Here is a 20,430-nt window from a genome sequence, read left to right as displayed (position 1 = left end):
ACTTGTCGAACTATCGATAATTACTTGTCGGCTACTCTCGAGAAACCCACAATGCATCCTTTGCGGGAAACCCGAGTTCTTGGTCTGTGGATGAATACAGAATGAATACATTCTCGGTCACGCTCGTATCCGTAACCTCGATGCAATCGTCGTCATGCAGGCCTCATAGTGCAGGCAGGTGACTGAGAGGGGCGGAGAAACGAAGTGAAGAAAAATGAAGAGGGAAGAGCGACGTGGTGGCGAGTGGCGAGGCAGAGGTGAAGGAAGTCGCAGCGCGCTCGCATTGTTCGCACAGCTGTTTACCCAGTTTTCCAGCAGCAGCAGCAGCAGCGTGCAGCGGCGCATTGCGATGCTAATTTCGTCTGCATTGTGCGACGATATACGCGCATATACATTCATCGCGCGCCGCGGTGGGTCGGGAGACGCGGGGGGTGGGGGGAGGAGAAGCGAAGAAGAAAAAGAAGAATGCCTCGATCGTGATCTATGCGGCGATTCACGTCACCGTGAGCGAGCTAGCCTCGCGTTTCTGTCACGAGAACACGATCGCAATGAATAATTCAATTGATTCGAATCGAAACGTCGAATTGAATATTAGCCACTTTTCAAGATTAACAGCGGCTCCACCAAGATTTGTACGCTCCCTTTACGAAAATTTTTAAAACAACCATTTTTTTTAGATAGCTGGTGATTTGCTTCGAAGGCTTCGATATTCGAACTTTCGAAGCTTCGATACTTCAATCTCCGAAGCTTTGAAGAGAATCAAAATTATACAATTATTTTATATAATATAATAGCAATAATACCGCAATAAATATACATTTATAAAATTATATGACAAAATCCGAACTCTAATGTTGCAGTTATGTCGCTTATGTTGCAAATATTTTGTTCGAAGCATTAAACTTCGAAGCTTCGAATCTTTAAAATTGTCAAAACTAACAGCTGTTTGTACTGTTGCTACAATTCTCTCGTGTTAAAAGTAATACTTCTTAAAAGAGCGTTTTTATCGCAATAAACCGCCATGTTTAAGCTTGTTAAGACTGGCGCGCGCGATTAACACGAGCTGCTGCAATCTACTTTCGGACCTCCCCGTTTTCAATTTTATATGCACGTTGTTGCGTCACAAATTACCGAGGATTATCTATCCGGTATATAACGAGGCGGAGGTGACGATAACGGCGGCTAATGAAAGCCCTTGCGCAGTTGATGACTCGGCCGGCTGATCGTGATTAACCGCGCTCATTCGGAAACGAACTAACCGCCATGAGCTAATCACAAACGTTATCTCCGCAAGGTGTGCAACACGTTAATCGTCTCGCTCCAGACGATACGCCGGGCAAATATACTGCGCATCACGCGAAAATGTCGTTGCGAAACGCAAACGTAAGGCGCCTTGAAAGACTGAAAGCTTCAAATTCACATTAGAAAAAAAAAACTGAAGATATGAAATCTTTACGGAAAATTGTCCTTTAAGACCAAGTTTTATTGAAAGCTATTTTCAAAACGATGAGACTTAAGATCTAATCTTGAATTTGATTTGATATTAGCAAGAAAGAAAATTTGAGCGTCGAATATCGCGATGCGTGAAACAATCGAATGAGCTGTCTAGCATTGCAAAAATAATTAGCCTACTTTTCAAAGCCATTTTTCCGTCGCGCAAGAATATGTCCAAGATATAGTGGCGTCGCAATTACAGGTCTTTTTGCTACCTCGTCACCGAGGTAGAGTAATTAAAGTACTTTGTGGGTATACGCGCGCGAGTTTCGTTCCCGATCATTACGTTTAATATTCTTACCGCTCTTTCGTTCTGCGACGTCGTCGTCTGCCTTTTCGATGACCTAGAGACTCAGCATCGCGGTTTAAACCCAAGGTCGTCGCGAAGACGGCGCCTGGCCCCTCTCAGCGCTCTCGTCTAGGATACGGCGGGTTCACGCGAGCGAGACGGTACGATACCTCGCCTCTCTCCTAGGAGAGAGCAGCCAATAGAGAGCGATTCCGACAGCGGCGCCGACGCACTCGGGCTCTCTCCTACTCTCGTGAGATGGTCCGCCGAATCAAATCTAACGACGGATATCTCGTGCGCGCGCACGGCCGCTCGGGAGAGTGCCTATTGGCGTCTGCACCCGGGCGCCGAGTTAAGATGGACGTTGCGCGATGGTACCCTAGATCATGGACCACGCGTTTCTAATGCTATTAGAGAACGTCAACGAAATCTCCGACTTCCCTGTTTTTACCACTGATCAAACTTCGATTAACCTAATCAGTGATTAACTTATCAAGTAATACCTGCACTATTTTGTTAATGTCGATAGAATTATTAATTTTTTGTTGTTTGACATATGAAGGAGAGATCACGGAAGTAAAGTGTGAGTTTAATCTGGCTGGATTTGTTTGATAAATCTATTAAGTTTATTTGCTCATTTATCACTTAATAATAAGAATTATGAAAGTTATAAATATCTCAATAACTATTATTTCATAATAATTATTTCGAAATGATTTAACAATCCGAATGATCTCTGTGGGATTCTAATCGCGATTGATCAGATCATCGCGATCGAGATGCGCGATAAAGATATTGTACAAAGTTAATCTCTTATGCGGAGCTAATTGTAAGATGCTGCAGCCGAGAATCTGTCACGTGCTATCGCCGTAAGCGCCAAGCGGACACGCGAACCAAAAATTTTAATTGCAAAACAGGGCAAGTGCAACTTGAATTTAAGAACACTCAACGCCGCTTGGTCGTTTCTCATGCGCGGGGAGTCGCGGAACCGTTAATTAACCGATCAACGATCCACGGCGCGTGTCGTGCGAAACGACGGCCGGGCCGGTCGTTTCAACCGGGGGGACAACGCGTCCGTCACGTCCACGCAGATGCGTTAATTCTAGTCGCCCTCCGCGCGGCAATTAATCCGCTATCGAGACTTTCGTCTCGAAACGGAACACTGATACGGCATCGAACACCTGCATCTCGCGATTCCTTTTCCCGCTGCGGCTACAGCGAGGTGGAAACCGCCCACCCGTTGGTGCGATACGCTTACAATAGAACGCATCTCCCGCGTACTCTCTGTCTATAAGGGCAGTGGTGGGGGTTCGATGTCGTGAAGACCACACGTTTCTCTATCGTGCTACCAGCGATTTCCGCGGGGACAGACAAGGGGATGAAGGGGGAAGGGAAGGAAGACGCGCGCGTACTCGTCTCTCCTCGTTTCCCACCACGTCGAACGCCGGCGTACTCCGCACCACGAGCGAGCGATGGTAGGCGGGGCTTCCAGGTAGGCACACGAGACCGACGCGCAGGTGAGAGAAGAGCGAAACCTGAGCGTGGTGAGGCAGACCAGGTAAGGGGAAGCCACGGGCAGGCCGACACACGCTCGTCCTCATACGCGAGAGACCGTGCGTGCCCTCCTCGGCCACACCGCGGGGTCAGTCGGGGTCCTGCTCTGAGTCAGGACACTCCGAGAGGGAAGAGTGAGAATTTCTTCTTCTATTTCTTCTTCTTCTTCGCACGGACTGAACTGACGTTCAGACAACAAGTTACCTGTAGTACTAGTACCTACTGGCTGCTCTCGGCGACACACACCGTAGCAGTCCGCTAATTGTCAAGGAAACAGAAAACGGAGTAGGAGGAAGTCAAGCGGCTGATGTCAAGGTTTTGTCAAGGGATTTAAAATATCTCGCGGTTCATGGCTCTTCGAGATCCAAGACTGAAGCGACTCTAAGTATTGAAGAGGAGGATTGGTTTAAACGATGATTCGCGTCCTCGTCGCGATCGACCTTGATGAATCGTGACTTCCGGAAAGAGACTTCGACCGACCGGTCGGTGAATGGTGAACGGAACCAGTTGCAAGGTCGTTCGAGAAAACACTTTTGAACTCGCGCGTTTGAACGAGCGACCAAGATCGCGTGTTTCCGCGAAAGTATCTGTGCGAAAAGGCGGCAACGTGTGCCCGGTGGTTTGACGTTTGCCGAAGAAATTCTGTGTGATTCGCGCGCGCCGAACTCTGAATCTGGCAGGCACAGTGCGCGCGGAGACCGTGATCGGGATAGTGCGCGGTTCCATGAGCGGCATACAATTTTAGCACATCGTTCTAGCATCGCCTGCAACACCTGAACGTGATGTGTGGTGAGTACAAGATTCAGTTAATATCTTTCGATACACGTTAATATAATCTATCTACCGCGACACTAATCACCGCGACAACACGTGACACCCGACTCTTAACTATACGGTAAACTTTGCCGATCGCAACAAGTTTACACGTATATCACGCACTTGCCGAGAGTTATATGTATTTCATTCTACGCGTCAAGCTTGTACCGTTACATAGAACAACATGGGATCGATTGGTGAGAGAAATTTTTAAAATTTGTGATACAAGCTCTCAATTGTTATACACAAAAAAAGAAGAATTAAATTATAGATAATTACTGATAAAAGAATAAAACTTGCTATAAAATATCAAAATTTGATTTGTTTGTGCGTTTTATAATTTTATATAAAATTTATGTATAAGCACACATAACTTTTTAAGAAAAAGATTACATTGTGCATCAGAAACTATATAGTATATTGAATCTTGAATCTATTAGTTATAGGAAACATAAGCGAACACGAGTATAATAATGAGTTGTATGGGAATGTGCCATATGCACGCTATTAATAATCGACGATCCTGTCGATCGAAGTGACACGAACTGATTTTTAACATGACGATGACACGATTTAAAGCTGATTTAAAGTTTTGACCTCCCTTGTAACTTTCCACGACGTCAATCGCAACTCTTATCAAGAGTAGTCACTTGTGTTTTTTTCCGCCGATCCGCACCTGATCTTTATCATCGTGTCTTACAATTAAACGTTACAAAGTAAGTCTTCGTGTTGATCGCTTTCGTCCTCGTCAACCCCTTGAACGTATTCCGCGATTATTTTGGCATCTAACATTTTAAAACGCAAACCACGTGTATTTTAAACAGGTACATTTGCGAGTTTATCGCATTTTTTTCGTGACACAAAAATATTTGTTATAATTCACTTGTCGTAATGGTAGTAAATGGTTAATTGTTAATAATGATTAACTTGTTAATAACAATCGTTAATAAGAGTACATTTGAAATCCGCTCGGGGTTGTTTTAATTCACATGTAAACAAAATTACAACCAATTACTTGAAAAATTTTCGAACGTCGAGATTATAGCTTATCGATTATACTATTTATCTGTGTTTTATGAGTGATTTAAATATTCAAAAAGCGCCAAGATCTCGTCACATTTTTTTAGCAAATTTCCGCCGCCAAATTACACATTTGCAGTTTTATCCCGAAATGTACAGCTTTTTCAATCTTGATGAAATTCCGAGATTCTTCTGTAAAAAAAAAAAAAACACACAGAATGTTTGCGCAATCTACTCTAATAAGCGGAATGAACTTCTCATTTTTGTTTCATCGTTCACAATTTCATAATTTTAGATGTAAATTTCAGCTGATTCATTCTACGATCGTAGACATATAAAATACATTGTTCTTTTTAAAATTAAAATTTTGTCATTTATCTATGTCTTATTGTTAATGGAAATTTATTCAAATTTGTCTTCTTTTTATTCATAACGCAAAAATTCTACATTCTTGAATTTTGAACTTATTTTAAAGCATATCATTCATTTACCTCTGACTATTTTGTTAAGTCGATATTTTGCATATCTAAAAATAAACGTATTTATTCCACGTGTTTCTACCTCTACAAACGATTAGATTTAATCTCGGATCTAATAGAATGCAAATAATGTTTATATGAAGGTACACCTTTGTGAAGCGCACGGCTTCTTAAACAAATGAGAGATTTTAGCACCGCGCGTATATTATCGTAATCGCAAAAGCGAAAAAGTACTGCGGATAAGCCGATGATAACCGAAGCACGAGGCATTAGAATTGCGAGTATTTTAAACACATCATGAATGCAAATATAATGTTAGGAACACGTGTAAATTTCCAAAACATCGTCGCAATTTGCTCGCTTGCATAAAGTACGATGACTGGCATGCAACTCTCTACTGCGTTGAAAAATGTAATGCAATCTCTTCCCTAAATAAACATTTTAGAACATAGTACAACTAAAATAACACTAACAATTCACAATATAAAACATGATTCATTGTTAAAAATGGCTAGGTTTATTGTGTACACGCTCCTGTACACAATGAACCATTTGACATTGTTTTAAAAAATCGAAATTGTGGCTAAATTTTAAAAATAACTTATGACTCATCTTATACAGTATGTAGCCAACTAAATTCATGAACTGTATGCAAAAACCCAGATCTCCAACTCAATAATTGAAAGAGATATAAGCCTCTGAAATTTACATGGTGCATTGTTGGACTATCCTAATTATTATGCTCTTGCACGAAATATAAGAAATAGCTTTCTTCAATAAAATATCACAAGTAAACTTTATTCTTTAATAGATGTGTCGTATTCTATATTCTCGTTTTTTAGTCTTTTCTATTAAGTGCAAATTTTTTATTTATGATAATTGTTCGCATTTAATAGGATAATTCATCTTATAATGAAATTTTCGAGAAATTGTTACTTTTGGATTATTTTATAATGAGTAAATTATTTTAAAAAATTTTATTTTTAATGGATTTATTAAATCCGTTAAAAATGTATATTAAATATTGTATTATTATATATAATACATATCACTGTCCTGTATAAAAAAACTATAACATTTGTCTTTGAAATAAAAAATTAAATGCTTATTTTAATCTCCGTTCGAAAATGACAGCTTGTAAGTCCAAAAATCCGTCTTAAAGATACTCAGGCGAGAAGAACATCTGACACTTGTTCACACCAGCTTAATCAAGGCATCGCGTAAATATTCATGATTGTTTTTTGAGATTTGACGATGAGTCGTTGCGGTGGGAGTTACTTTCGTAATTAACGAGCAAACGATTAGCCGTTTACGAGGCCTATAGAGCCCCGTTTATCATCAATTAATCGATTCGTTAATTGACAGATGTCTTCTCATTGTCTGTCATTTGGATTTCATATATAGAGCGATATGTACACGCTGCCGTTAGATAGAAATTTACCAAAAACACGATCGGAAATTTTCGCCAATGTAACGTAATCACCGTTGTCCATAAAGGGAAATTTTGCCCAATTCCGAAATTCGTATGAATTGGAAACGTTTTCCGTTCACGGGAACACCGCGTGAGTCACGAGTGATTAATCGGTAATTAAAAGAGTTCCATCTGGCCGCGCTATTAATTTCGACGATGAGAACACGAACGACTCACTGACTCGGAATTCATTTCGTGTGGCTGTGAAACGTGTCGAGCCTCAAGTGTGAAATTAAGAAATGACGCACTTAACGTACCTCGAATCTGTTAAAATGACAGATATGTATTTTCACAGGTGGCCACGCGCTGAATCAATCAATCTTTATCATTAATCGAAGATTTTTTTCATTGCACCGATTATCGCATACGTCTCTCTGCAGTTTGCTATCCGTCTGTCTTAAATTTGTTATACGTCTTAAATTTGTACTGAAGATTGCTAAAACATGGATTAGCATTCGCTGTTAAAGATGTAAATAGTATTCGCGCGAGTTTGACGATGATTCAACGCTAACACACTCGAAACAATCTCCGATAGAATGTATTTTCTATGAATTCACCTATGCTTTGTTTCTTTATTTGTTCTATCCGATCGATAATAATTAAGCGCAATAGTGAACGCAGTAAATTCTATATAAATACATTTTTAACTTTGCTAAAATATACATTATGTCAGTATATTTTATTATATAATGTACATTATAATGTTATTTACATATTGTATTTCTCGCGAACACATAATGTTTTCGACATTTCTGTTTGGTATTATTCGTAGCTTATTCCTTGTCGTCGCGCAAAATTGAAAAGATAGCAGGAAATCAGGTTTGCGACGCTCATGATTTATTCTCATACAAACAGTACGCGGTTTTTTTATTCTGTGGGTGACATGATGCATGGATGATAACAACGCAGAAGTGCAGCGTGATATATCGTTGAATTGGCCTCACCTGTCTAAATACGTGTCCATCTAATATCGAGACCTCGAATTTCAACACGAGAATGTCCCGCGTCAAAATCGTGGCTCTCTTTACTGCTTTCCTTTTCCGTCACTGATGGTTTAACGAGCGAAATTTCTGTAACATATTTCCATGCATATTTTATCTTGGAAACCAAACCATTTCTCGCGCCCTAATCTCATACGTAGACACTGTCAGTTCTGAAAATCTGTAATATACGTGACGTAAAATATAGAAAAATATATAGATTTTCAGTACTGACAAAGAATATCGAAATGCAGCCATTTTCATCACAACTCATTAGACTCGAGACGAAGATCGATACGTTCGATCCATCTCTCTTCCGTTTCTTCTTTTTCCTGCTGAATTATTATTTAAGTTATCTGGCACGGAAAATTACGTGCCTCTTATCAGCGGTACGCTTTTGTTTTTCTTTTTTTTTTTTGCAACTTTGTCGGACGAATTGTAATGCGCTCGTTTCCCTTTTCAATTCGCTCGTCTAAAACCGAGGAACAGTGTAACTGAAATTCGGAATAAGCAGGCGATTGGCAGCGTATATACACTACATCGTGCACCGTTATCTATGGAAACGAGTAACAAATTCTCGCTACCGATGCGTCCGCGCATGAATTATGTAGGAATGCAGCTCGTACGAATGCATTACAGATTTATTCAAACAACGAGTAGCGGTTATTAGTCGTAGTTTATGTCCAGACGCGATCCTTATCGCACACGGTGGGACCTTCGAGCCAGTGATTTACTTCGTGGGTTATCACCTGGCTTCCCGACACATCGTCGTTTCACGCAAAACGGCTATTTCTATTTCCACTCGCACACTCGCGTGTGCTTACAAGTCACCCCCGCGCGCCGCGCCAGCGAAAAACTGCACTCGCATCGTGCTCGATGCTTGTTAATTATTCGTTTGTTTGCGGCTCGTTAAAAAATATCTCCTCCAATCAACTTACGTGAATTAGAACACATTTTAATTAGAACAATTTTTTAATTTCTTGACAAGATTTTATACACTACAAAATTACATGTATGTTTGTTTGAAATATGTTATAAGGAAAACCACGTGTTTTATAAAAATTCAAAAAATTACAGATTGTTGACCATAATCTCGAAACGCGCTATTACATGTATGAAAATTATATAATTGTATTACGTAATTTTTCTAAAGAATGCGTGGCACACACGAAAATGATCGACGCCGTGGCCGATTAAAGTTTTCTCCTTGACTGCGCCGATCGGTAGAATTTCATGACAGCTTGAGAAATCAGTACAGAACACGTATTGCATGACGGAGAACAACCTGTGCGCGCAAAATATATTTATTTCATTGCCACTGATTATCGCTACGCGAAAACTGATCGGCAGTCGGCGCGCTCGCTTTTGAGAGCCTGCCCCGTCAAGTTTGCGTCGGACGGCGCGGCCGGGACACTTTATCGCGCGACTCGTCGCAGAGATCTGCGTCGAGCAATCACATCTGTCCGACCTCGCGCGATTAGGATCTCGTCGTCTCGATACGTCCGTCCGATACGCGATACTCGGCCGCGAGTCGCGCACGCACGATTTATAATTCATTTCGCCGGCCGCGCGTTCGTGATTTCTTTCCCGCGCTCGCGCGTCCGCCCTTTCGCGCGCAAATTCTTTTTTTCTTTCCTTCTTTATTCCGCCGACGAATCTGATACGCGTTAAAACGACGGCGAGATCGTCGCCGACAATGCATTAAACGCCGACATGCTCGCGTTAAACGCGGCGAGCATAATTATTCCGTATATTCATCGGCGCGCGAGATCGTGCGATATGGAAGCCAGCAACGGTTTTTAAATAACTCTCTTAGCGGGGCCGGACGATTGTTATGAATATGGAGCTCATAATCACCGGCATTCCTAATTCTCTATTATCGAACGGACGAGATTGTGGAGTGCAACGAGCATATAATTCAAGGGGAAAACTCGACGTTTTGTATCGCAGTACCTACATACAATCTCCGATTAGTTATACTTCCTGCGATAAATATGATTTGTCGGATCCTGATGTGGCGGACGTATATCGCGATTAATTACTACGGTAACGTTTAAATTGCACAATTAATTTTCAAATCGACATGAATAAAAAATCTTCAAGTTGCGTGTAACTATATATATGAAAAAAACATGTAATTAGAGAATTGTGATAATTTCTTATTTGAGATTCTTAATATTTATTTATAATGCTACTTTATAGAAAATGATAAATTATTGGTATCCCAGTTCGCAGAATAATTCTATAAATACTTCGGTGATTGCGCATAAAATATTTTATTACAATTAATGCAAATAAAAGCATAATCTGCGTTTACGGCTTACATTTTACCATGTGTTTGCAAAACAAATTTGGAAGATACGCGTGTTATGCGGGGCAACACTTTCACTTTATAATTTTTCCGATCAACACGTTCGATTAAGCCGTGATTTTGGACCGCAATCATTCTTCGCTTGCGCGATCGAAAAGATTTCGATCGCGATCAGCATCACCAGATTTTATGCATCGCGAAAGAATCCGCTTCAAGGCTCCATGTATTATTCATTTCTCTGTTAACGTATATGTTTCGTGTACGTAATGAACGCGTTTGTGGAATGCAGCCTCTACGCATGTTTTTACGCGAAATACATATATAACTCACACTTAACGTGAATTTCTGTAGTTCCTTTATTCCATAGAGGTTTTATTATCATATTCGAGATATTAAACCACGTAGAAATAGAGAATGAATTGAAAGTAGACAATATGAAGAAAGATAATATACCTAAACAGTTAGGAATATTTATTAGAAAATGTTAAAATAATACTAAACATCTAAGATATCTATCAAATTTCTTAAAAACATTTTAGAAATTAAAATCATGTTAGATATAATCTGTAAAAGATTCTTCAAAACAAATAAAGAGTATACCTATTTTACTTTAACGTCCTCTGTTTTAAATATTTTCGTCTTTATCCATGTAGTTCTGGTCCAAATATTTAATATTTATATATATATATATATATATATTCATGATATTTACTGTCTGAAGATTCACAAAAGTCACCAAGAAATTTCATTTATATCAAACGAATGATATTCATTAAGTAAAAATTCTGCAAGCCATTTTTGTTATTACATAAAAGTTTTTCAATTGCCTTAATTAAATGCCATTAGTTTTAATAACCTTTAGAAAATAGTATTTTGCAACTTTAGCACGTGCGTAATTGATAAGAGTCAATTTATCTGACATGGAGTTTTAGCTACACACACACACACACACACACACACACACACACACACACACACACACACACACACACACACACACACACACACACACACACACACACACACACACACACACAGCAGACATATGTTTATTGCGTTTTAAGTACGTACTTCAAAAAGAGCTCATCGATAATAACACGGTGTAATCATCGCAATTTCGAAATTTATATGCTATATGCACATTTTGCGTTCGTGCGTGGTGCAGTGCGAAATAATAAGCCAAGTATTTGCTCTCTCTCGTAATAGAAGCGGTACCTCGAACTTGGCACATGAAACCGGAACTTCATTGCAATCCCGTGGGAGTTCCGGCGGGCGCCTTGTCACCCCCGGCCACCCTCTCGCCACCCGGCAGCCCCAGCATAATCACGCTACCATCCTCGCCTTGGAGCCCAGGTGTACCGGGAAGCAGTTCGAGCACCATCGCCTCCACCACCAATGCACCTTCGGGCCTTTGTCAACCCGTCCCCGATCGTTTCAGCGCCTTTACCCTCGTGTCGAATTACAATCCCGATCTGAGACTGCAAAGTCTACCACTCAGCGCTAGCGTTGCCGCGCGAGGTAAGTCGTGAAAGAGTGGATGACGTGGATAAGGGAGAAAGTTTTGATGTCGTCTAACTTAAATGTATTTATCAATCTATAATTGTCAATTGAACCGCGCGATATATTTCAAATAGAAATATTTGATTATATAATATTTCTTAAGTTAATTATTCTTATATATTATTAAATGTTCCTTGTGTTCTTATGTATATGTTAATTATTCCTTTACGTGTATGAGAATATTCGCTCGGCGACGTAATCTTTATAAGCATTTTGTAAATTCTCTGTTACTTGAAGATCATCACACTTCCAAATTCCACACTTTGAACTCTGGTTACCTTTGTTGTCTCAGACATGCGTTGCGGTCTTATGTACGGCGGCTATGGGGCGTCTGGGGGTGCCTGGTGGGCCCGTCACATGGGCCTGCTGCTGCCACATTCTTTGCTCCCGCCTACGAGAATCCCGTCCCAACAGACGACACCGGTCACGAATTGCTCGCCCATTCATTCGGAACCTCTCAGTCCGGCACGTCCCGGATCACCCCGGAGATGCACACCGGAGAAGGCCAAGTTCGGTGAGATTTGCTTGAATCTCTCTTAAACCAATCTGCAAATGTTTATCATGTTACGACTGAGAGATTGTGAGAGAAGGAACTCTTACCAGGAACCGACATTGTTACTTAGAAAGCACCAAATCATGCAAAATTTATCGGAACATATTAGTTAAGTTACTTTTAATTAGCATCCTGAACAATAATTTGCATAATAATTTAGTCGATATTTATTTCAAAAACATTGATTATGAATCCTGTCATTATTAGTCATCGGATTTTTTTTATATGCAGATTGTTGGAAAAGAACAAGTAAAAATTTAGGTTATTTATAATATCCAACATATGTTACAGTATAAATACGTTGAATATTATAAACAACCTAAATCTTAATTATTATAATTGCTCTTTTCCAACAATCTGCATAAAAAATCCAATATCTGTCATTATTTTATATTGCATTATAAAAAAATGTCCAGTTGCTGAATTGGGCATCTTTATATATTTATAAGCATCGTATTTTGGATTAAATTATGTGCAATGTCTACAAGTTTAATAAATGTAGAGACGAAAACGCGAATACTTTAGTGAAATAATTGAGCATTTTCGAAATTGATAAAGATCACGATTTAGAAGAGTAACTCTAGTGAAGTTGTCTTCAGCCAGCTTCCCGGGATAAACCTTTTTCAGAGCGTTCGAAACATGCTTCTTTTAGAACAGTAGACCGGTTAATGAGCAATTATCAGTAAGTGGGTGCTATCGATCGACCAACGTTGTCACACGAGGCATCATTTATCGCCGCCGCTTGACTTTGCTGCACGGATACTAATTACGATCAATTAATTGCTATCTGCGCATACATGTATATATAGTGTGCAAAAACTATAAAATTTCCCCGCCTTTAATGATGATGTTACATGATCGATCATAAATTATCACTTTTTTTCGATATCTTGATGCGACGATTTGAAGTTTCTTGTTTCTTTGTGCTCTCCGTGTTATAAATACGTTCAATTAAATTTATGATGAAATATTTCTTGATAAATGCTTGATATATTGATTTTTTATTTCCATTTTTAAATGTATGTGTAAATTATTCTTTATATATTTTATATGGATTTACACTTTGAAAAATTTTATCATTTTGTATTATATTACATGAATAAAATATTTGTTTATTTTAATGTATAACAAGTAAAGTATTGTATTTTGTATTATGACGTATTTCTATATACGGTTTAATTAAATAGCCGTAAAATTTTCAAAATGAGAGATTAGCAGCGATTTGGCGAGCGCTCGAGTGACGAAATAGACGGGTGACTTCTCGTTTCAGAGGAGGAAGTGCCGTTGAACCTCAGCACGAAGCCGAGCGACGTCTCGTCGAGTATCGGCAGCAGAAAAAGTGAAATCTGGTCGCCGGGCTCGGTGTGCGAGAGGGAGGCCAGAGAAACGAGAGCACCGTCCTCCAGGAGTCCGTCCTCGACCCCTATAATTACGCGGCAAATTCATCATTCACCGCTTACACCGCCCTCCTCGACGGAAAGGACTTTTCAAGTGAGTGTTCCTGTATTATACCTCCTTATTCTCACTCGCGCGCACCTTATCCTGCTTCGCCGGATACCAACCGCCGAAGCTGTTTTCTCCGTAAGCGCATGACTCGTTATTTCGGTGAAGTAATACTCCGAAGAGCGTACTCAATCATGATTTTTAATGATAATCTGTAACAATACAACATAATTCTCTCTTGGAAAAAAAAGTGCGTTTTGGGAAGAATTTATTTCGCGTCACACTTCGTCGTCTCAATCGATTCGGAGAAATAGAAAAGACAGTATCGGAGTTTCTTGATTTAAAAATCGTGAGCGATGTCGAAAACACCGATACTGCCGTGTCGTAAAGAAAGATTTTCACGACGCGGTTCTCCGCGTAAATCGCGCGGGGAAATCATTGCGAATCCGCTGCCGCGGAATGCGGCCGATAAGCTTTCGAGGAAGACGACTGATATCGGTCCTGGAAATCTCGACTCCACTGCGTCCACGATATTCGACCCATCGTGGCAAGTGGACCGCGTGGTTGCGCGCGCGTGTCCCGTACGATTGCCGATTTTACGAGGTCGGCAAACATTCGACTCGTGCTTTTATTGGCGATCGCGTCTCGCGCTCGTAAAGAAGCTTCGATTTCCACGCGCGCGGCTTCGGTATCGATCGAACCGGCCGATCGCGGCACCCCTAAAGAACGTATCGCCGGCGGTAATTGGTGCCATCTTAGCGACCTTCCCCTCTGCTCTTTTCTTCGTTTCTTCCCTTCGTTTTAGAGCTTTGATGCGACCTATCTATTTCCAAGAATCTAACCGCACAGTCGTTCTAACTGACAGCTATAATCAACCCATTGATATTAATAGCTTATTTGACAGGAGAAAAAGCTATCCGTTGATTGTTTGGATTAATTCTGTCTCTCGCTAGTAATGAGTTTGATTACGTTTCTAAACATAATTTTTATCTTATGTACGTAATGTATAAAGTACTAATTGCAAGAAAATGTTATAAGTTCAATGTAAAATGAGAAACTGTGATTAAATTTTCTTTAATAATTAATGATTATAATAAAATAAATATCGTCAATGAGTATTTAAAAAAATATAACGCGAGTGTAAAATTAATCAGAAGATTAAATAGAAACATTTAAGACGAAATTAAGCGGAATTGGCTATTTTTTTTAATCATCGTATTTTCAATTAATGCTTCGTAAATGAATTAACTTAAACGCAATTTTTCTATAAACAAAGACAAAATTATTATTCTCGGCCCGATTAATAGTTTACGTGAAGCTCAGCTTCTCAGAACGCGACAGCTTTTGAAAAAGGTCGCCGATGATCGATATGTGGAGCTTGCTGGTGTCCGTTTTTTTTTTACGAGCCACGGGAAAGTGCTCCTCGCCAATCTGATGGTCAGGTCACGTTGATTTCCTTGAAAATCGATATTTTTCTCTCTTCCAGTCATGCATATTTACCAAGTTTTTTATCACAAAGGAAGAAACGGTTTGCTCAGGCAAATATCAATCTAGGCAAACTTACGCAACTTACTTATTTTCTAAGTAACAGTTATGTACGATTTTCAGCAACACTTTTAATTTTTATAGGTAATTCAATAATTAGCAGTTTTGTTCGATAATCGATTTAACCAATGCTATACAGTAATTACAGTAATATTTCATGAAGCAAATATAAACGATGCGTATTCCACCAGGCAACTAAAGAAGTTAAATAAATTCTAATAGATCGTTATAAGAGAAGTCATAATGACTTTCCAGCTGTTTTAAAAGAAACGCCGTCAAATGCTTAAGTTTAATTAAATAAAACATCATCATCGGAGCCATCACGCATCTGTTACAACATAGGCACGGTTTAATTAACATAACGAAGCAATCCGGACGGACAAGTTGTCGAACGGGTCGCGCTCGGTCCATCTTTGACTTTATCGCGGCGCGAATGTTTCCTTTTGGTACGCACGGAGAGTACGCGACCGGGGTTTTACGCGTGCCTACATACCGAGAGCGTAAAACCGGTCGATCTCCGTTCCGTTCGGAGAAAGAAAAAATCGGGCTTCGGCGTTCGAGGAGTCACGCGATATGAATTTCTTGCGGGGCGCGCAAATACCCTTAAGTGCGTCGGGGCGAGGAAACGGGTCAAACGTTTTTGACGAGTACATGGACCTCGACAAAAGACCCGCGCCGCCTCAATTACGTGTGATTGAGTGGAAGTAGAGAAACTCGCCTCGCCGTGGTTTTACGTCCACGACACGTAACTCGACATATTAGAATATGTGGGCCGCACACATGTATATATACGTATGTATATACGTTATGATGTGAAATTGATATTAAATTCTTGATATTGCTCAGCCTTTTAGTCTGTTCAGTCATTATTTCAGCCTAGATTTAGAACAGACTATTAGCCCTGAAGTATTAAGATAATTGAATTCCCAAATGTTTTAGAATTATATTTTTCTTACTCCATAAATGTATACCTACTGTAATTACATCGATGTTATATAGCTATTAGTAGAAACAATTACGATAAATCGTTCTATTACTGATTCATGCTTCACATTTTAGATTTCTATTACGATTTTACTTTTAATATCAGCAAAGTCTTTTCCAACGTACTTAAATCTCTTTATAACATAATATAAGTGTAAAGACTGTTTAGTAGGTCAACGTTGTGATCTTTATTAATATCCGCTTTCAGGCGAAACTAAAGGGATTTTGCTTCTCTTTTGATGGACATAACGTCCTTTCATTTTAATCACAAATGCAATATCTCATTTTTTTATAAAGTCAAAATTCTATGATTTTTAATAAATTAGAATCACGAGTTTCTCTAAACGCGTCCGGGATTCCCTAACCAAATGACAGATTACAATCTTCCTAATCGGTTCTCCTAGATTCTTCTAGGTTTCGTGAGGCTTAAGCTTAAACTTGAGAAAATAGCTTAAGCAACGCGTAACTTACCTGTCGCGATAATCGGCATTCGCGATACCGCGATGATTCATGGGCGACATTTAGGTAAGCCATTCGTGGGAAAGCCGCAGTCTTCTTTATATTTAATTCGCGCCTTCGCCGACGAGCGACAGATGTTTCGGGCCGCGTACAAAAAGCGTCGTAAGAGATTAACGGTAATTACACGATTTCGAGGAGCCGCGAATCGCGAGGAGCGCAGAAACTGATGGAAGGCGGCCAAGAGAGCAAGAACGTAGGCACGGACACTCTCTCTCTCTTTCTCTCCCCTCTATCTCTTTCTCGGCTTTGTTTCCGAACCGTACCGGAAGCAGACGCTTTCGTGCGGCGACAATGGCGAGGCTGCCTCGCCTCATCCATCCTTCCTTCCCACAATCCGTCGTTTCCTTCACGATCTCTCGACACACGGGCGTTCCGGCGGTGCTTATTAACGAAAACCCTCCCACTAAGGCGCCGCGCCGCTTTCCTTTCCTTTCCCTCGTATCCGCGAACGGGATGACGGTGTCTCACCGTTGACCGCTCCGAGAACTCCCCATTTTGCCACAGGTGGACGACAGGAGCAATTAAGGGTGACAATTGTTGTGCGTGGGAGTCTCCATTGTCGCGATCGGTACACCGGCGACGTGACCATCTTGCTTTAATTACAGTTAAGTGGCAGAGTTCTGAATACGTTGCTCTGTCCTTCTTTATTGTACGTAGTACATTGACCGGAATACCTTCCTCGTCTTGAGAGATAAAAAACGGACAAGATCTCGTTATGTTGTTTAAAATCTTGAATGTATAAGATGTAAATATAGATTTCGTCGTATCCAAATATGCAATCTGCAATTTTGAGCAGAATTTAGCATGGAAAATGATCCTTTCTTGAGTACCTTATTTACACGCAAGTAATATGTTCAAATAATTTTTTAATTTGGTTACGTTTCGCAAGTTGTCACTATCTCTCAGAAGAGCAACCACAATATTTTAGTAATCACGATCTCAGCCAGCAATCATTTATCTACCGATCACTACCGGTACCTTGGACTCTGTCAATTCTGAACGGCGAGGATTAAGATTCGCGCGCGGCGCGATATCATCGCGAAGAAGTTGAATGTCGCGTGAAGACAGGTCGCTCTTCCGTATATATTGATCGCGACGCGACGTGAATCATGCGTACTCGCGCGCGCAATAATATTCCGCGGTTGGCATATTCATACCCCGTATAAATTGTCAGCCTGGACACGCATCGAACCGCACCGTCGCGCGTCGTCGGGGCATTGTGACGACTGGCGCCCGTGTGACAATGAGCTAGAGGAGTGATAGAGAAAGTGAGAGAAGGAAAGAAGTAACGCGACGCTTCGTGAACACAGGTGTGCCTGGCGTCCCGGCGCCCAGGAGCGGTGCCGTCTTCTATCTCCCTCCGCGTTGTTCGCTTTTATTCCCTTTCCTAACCGCGTCCGCGGTTGAAAAGCAAGAGAAAGACTTTACGGCGTTGGCAAATCGCGCCGGGAAAAATGCGGTACGTTTTACGGAAATTATAATAATTGTCGTAAATAGGAAGAGATAAGTTTCTCGAACGAGAATTTGAAAAAACAAATAAGCTCCGGCGAGTTCATTTATTATTATATCGTTATTATAATGCAACGCAAACATTTTCAGATATTTTTATTGCAATTGATAAATGGATAGATCGTAGTAAATTCGTGGAGTTACTCGAAATGATCTCATTAATAGATTTTGAATGAACATTATTAATATGTAATATGATATATATAATATGATATATAACACGGGACAGATTTCCACGAGATTGGGAAGCGTGTAGAATCGCGGAAAGAATTTTCTTGAGAGGGATGCAATCAATATCGCGTGCGGAAACACGAACTGTCCAGGAGAAATTGATAAATTAGCTACTTAACGGTTTAACAGTTGGACGATGGTGATTTGTCTCGGCAACGGAAATTCCTATTAACGGCAGAATGATTTCGCATTATTGAAATCAGTAAAATTATATCTTCAAATTTCTGACGCGTATGTCAGAATATTATTAATTATTATTATAGCCGTTATTATATGGGACCAAGAAATAAACTCTTTCTCTGCCTCGTTTGATTAAAGGCACAATAAAAAATAACCGAGTTTCAAGAAATGTATTTGTATGTACAATATTTGCAAAGATAATTAGATAGCTTCGCTAAACAGACGTAGCACCAAGGTAAACCAATTTCTTTGTTTGTTACAATAGTGTAAGCAATGCGGTAAGGCCTTCAAACGGTCAAGCACGCTCAGCACTCACCTGCTGATCCACTCCGACACGAGGCCTTATCCCTGTCAATATTGTGGCAAGAGGTTTCACCAGAAGTCGGACATGAAGAAGCACACCTACATCCACACCGGTGAGTGTCAGCAATCCAATTTACCGCGTTTCAATTTCTAACATGTTAACGAGATTGCGTAACTAATTCTCGATCACGATGAGTTGCGGAAAAAATTAGAATAACATTATATGCAAATAATTTCAAGCACAAAGTACAAACGGAGATTCATAAAAAAAGTTATTTTCATACATCTTTCACTAATGTCCTAGCTTGATAATATAAAGATTCTCGGAAATACAATGTGCTGCATTGATCTCTTTGTCTCGTCACCTTACAGACTTTTCTAAAGAGAGATTATAATGCGTTAACCAGACAATACGGGGGAACCATATGACAAAGTTTCGGGGCATATACGAGGGGGCATTGCGTGAGCATCGATAATTGCGATTGTCAGTAACAAGCCTCTACTTTGTATATCTAATTTTTGCGCTGCGGACTATACTCGTATAGCCCAACTTTTGTCCTCGGAATTACAGCTTGTCGCGTGTTCTCCCTTAAACTTCTTCTTTCTCCGCGGTCTTCGATCAAATGTTGCTGCTACATATCGCCGATCGATAGCTACAATTGCTGGCATTAACGAGCTTCTGTCCTTATAGTCTCTACATCCAAACGGAAGACGCAAAGCGAGCAGTTAAAAATAGTTTCAATAGCAGGACACCGTGACAACTTTATTTCTTTTTTTCTCTCTCTCTCTACTACTAAACTAGTAAAATAATTAATAGCTAATATTATATTCTTTAGATGCTCCATGATAACATATTAATCTCTCAAGCAAATACTTAAAACAAAGTGTGTAAACGAAGTGAATATCAATTTGAATATTACAGTAATTGTGTATTAGCTGTACTCGATCCTTGAAATCCTAGTTGTCATTTTTATCTTGAATTGCAGAAAAATATCCATTATTCTTTCATATTTTATCGCGCATCTCGAAATGCATAATATTCCGCGCGGTACTTGGAATAAAAGACGTGCGATCGAGTCCTCGGCGGGTGGTTTCCGAATTATTTATGAGGACTGCCTTGTTGCCACCGTAGACCACTTTGTACATTATTCAGAACATTGGTGTCTTGTGATCGGCGAAATGTTCGATC

At 40.1% G+C, this 20,430-nt stretch overlaps 1 protein-coding gene across 1 annotated transcript; it reads left to right on the top strand.

The window, feature by feature from the left end:
• Positions 1–3,351: 3,351 nt before the first annotated feature.
• LOC112460157 (zinc finger protein 260-like) lies at positions 3,352–19,354 on the top strand (the record flags this gene model as incomplete). The annotated part of the gene is made up of 5 exons (XM_025024716.1): positions 3,352–4,126; positions 11,621–11,932; positions 12,267–12,488; positions 13,798–14,018; positions 19,204–19,354. Coding segments are annotated over exons 1-5 (913 nt in total), but the record flags the coding sequence as incomplete, so codon positions are not given.
• Positions 19,355–20,430: the final 1,076 nt, after the last annotated feature.

This window comes from Temnothorax curvispinosus, unplaced genomic scaffold, assembly GCF_003070985.1.
Source record: "Temnothorax curvispinosus isolate PA1 unplaced genomic scaffold, ASM307098v1 QBEX01001126.1, whole genome shotgun sequence".
Taxonomy (NCBI): Eukaryota; Metazoa; Arthropoda; class Insecta; order Hymenoptera; family Formicidae; genus Temnothorax; species Temnothorax curvispinosus.
This window is presented reverse-complemented; position numbering and strand designations above follow the sequence as displayed.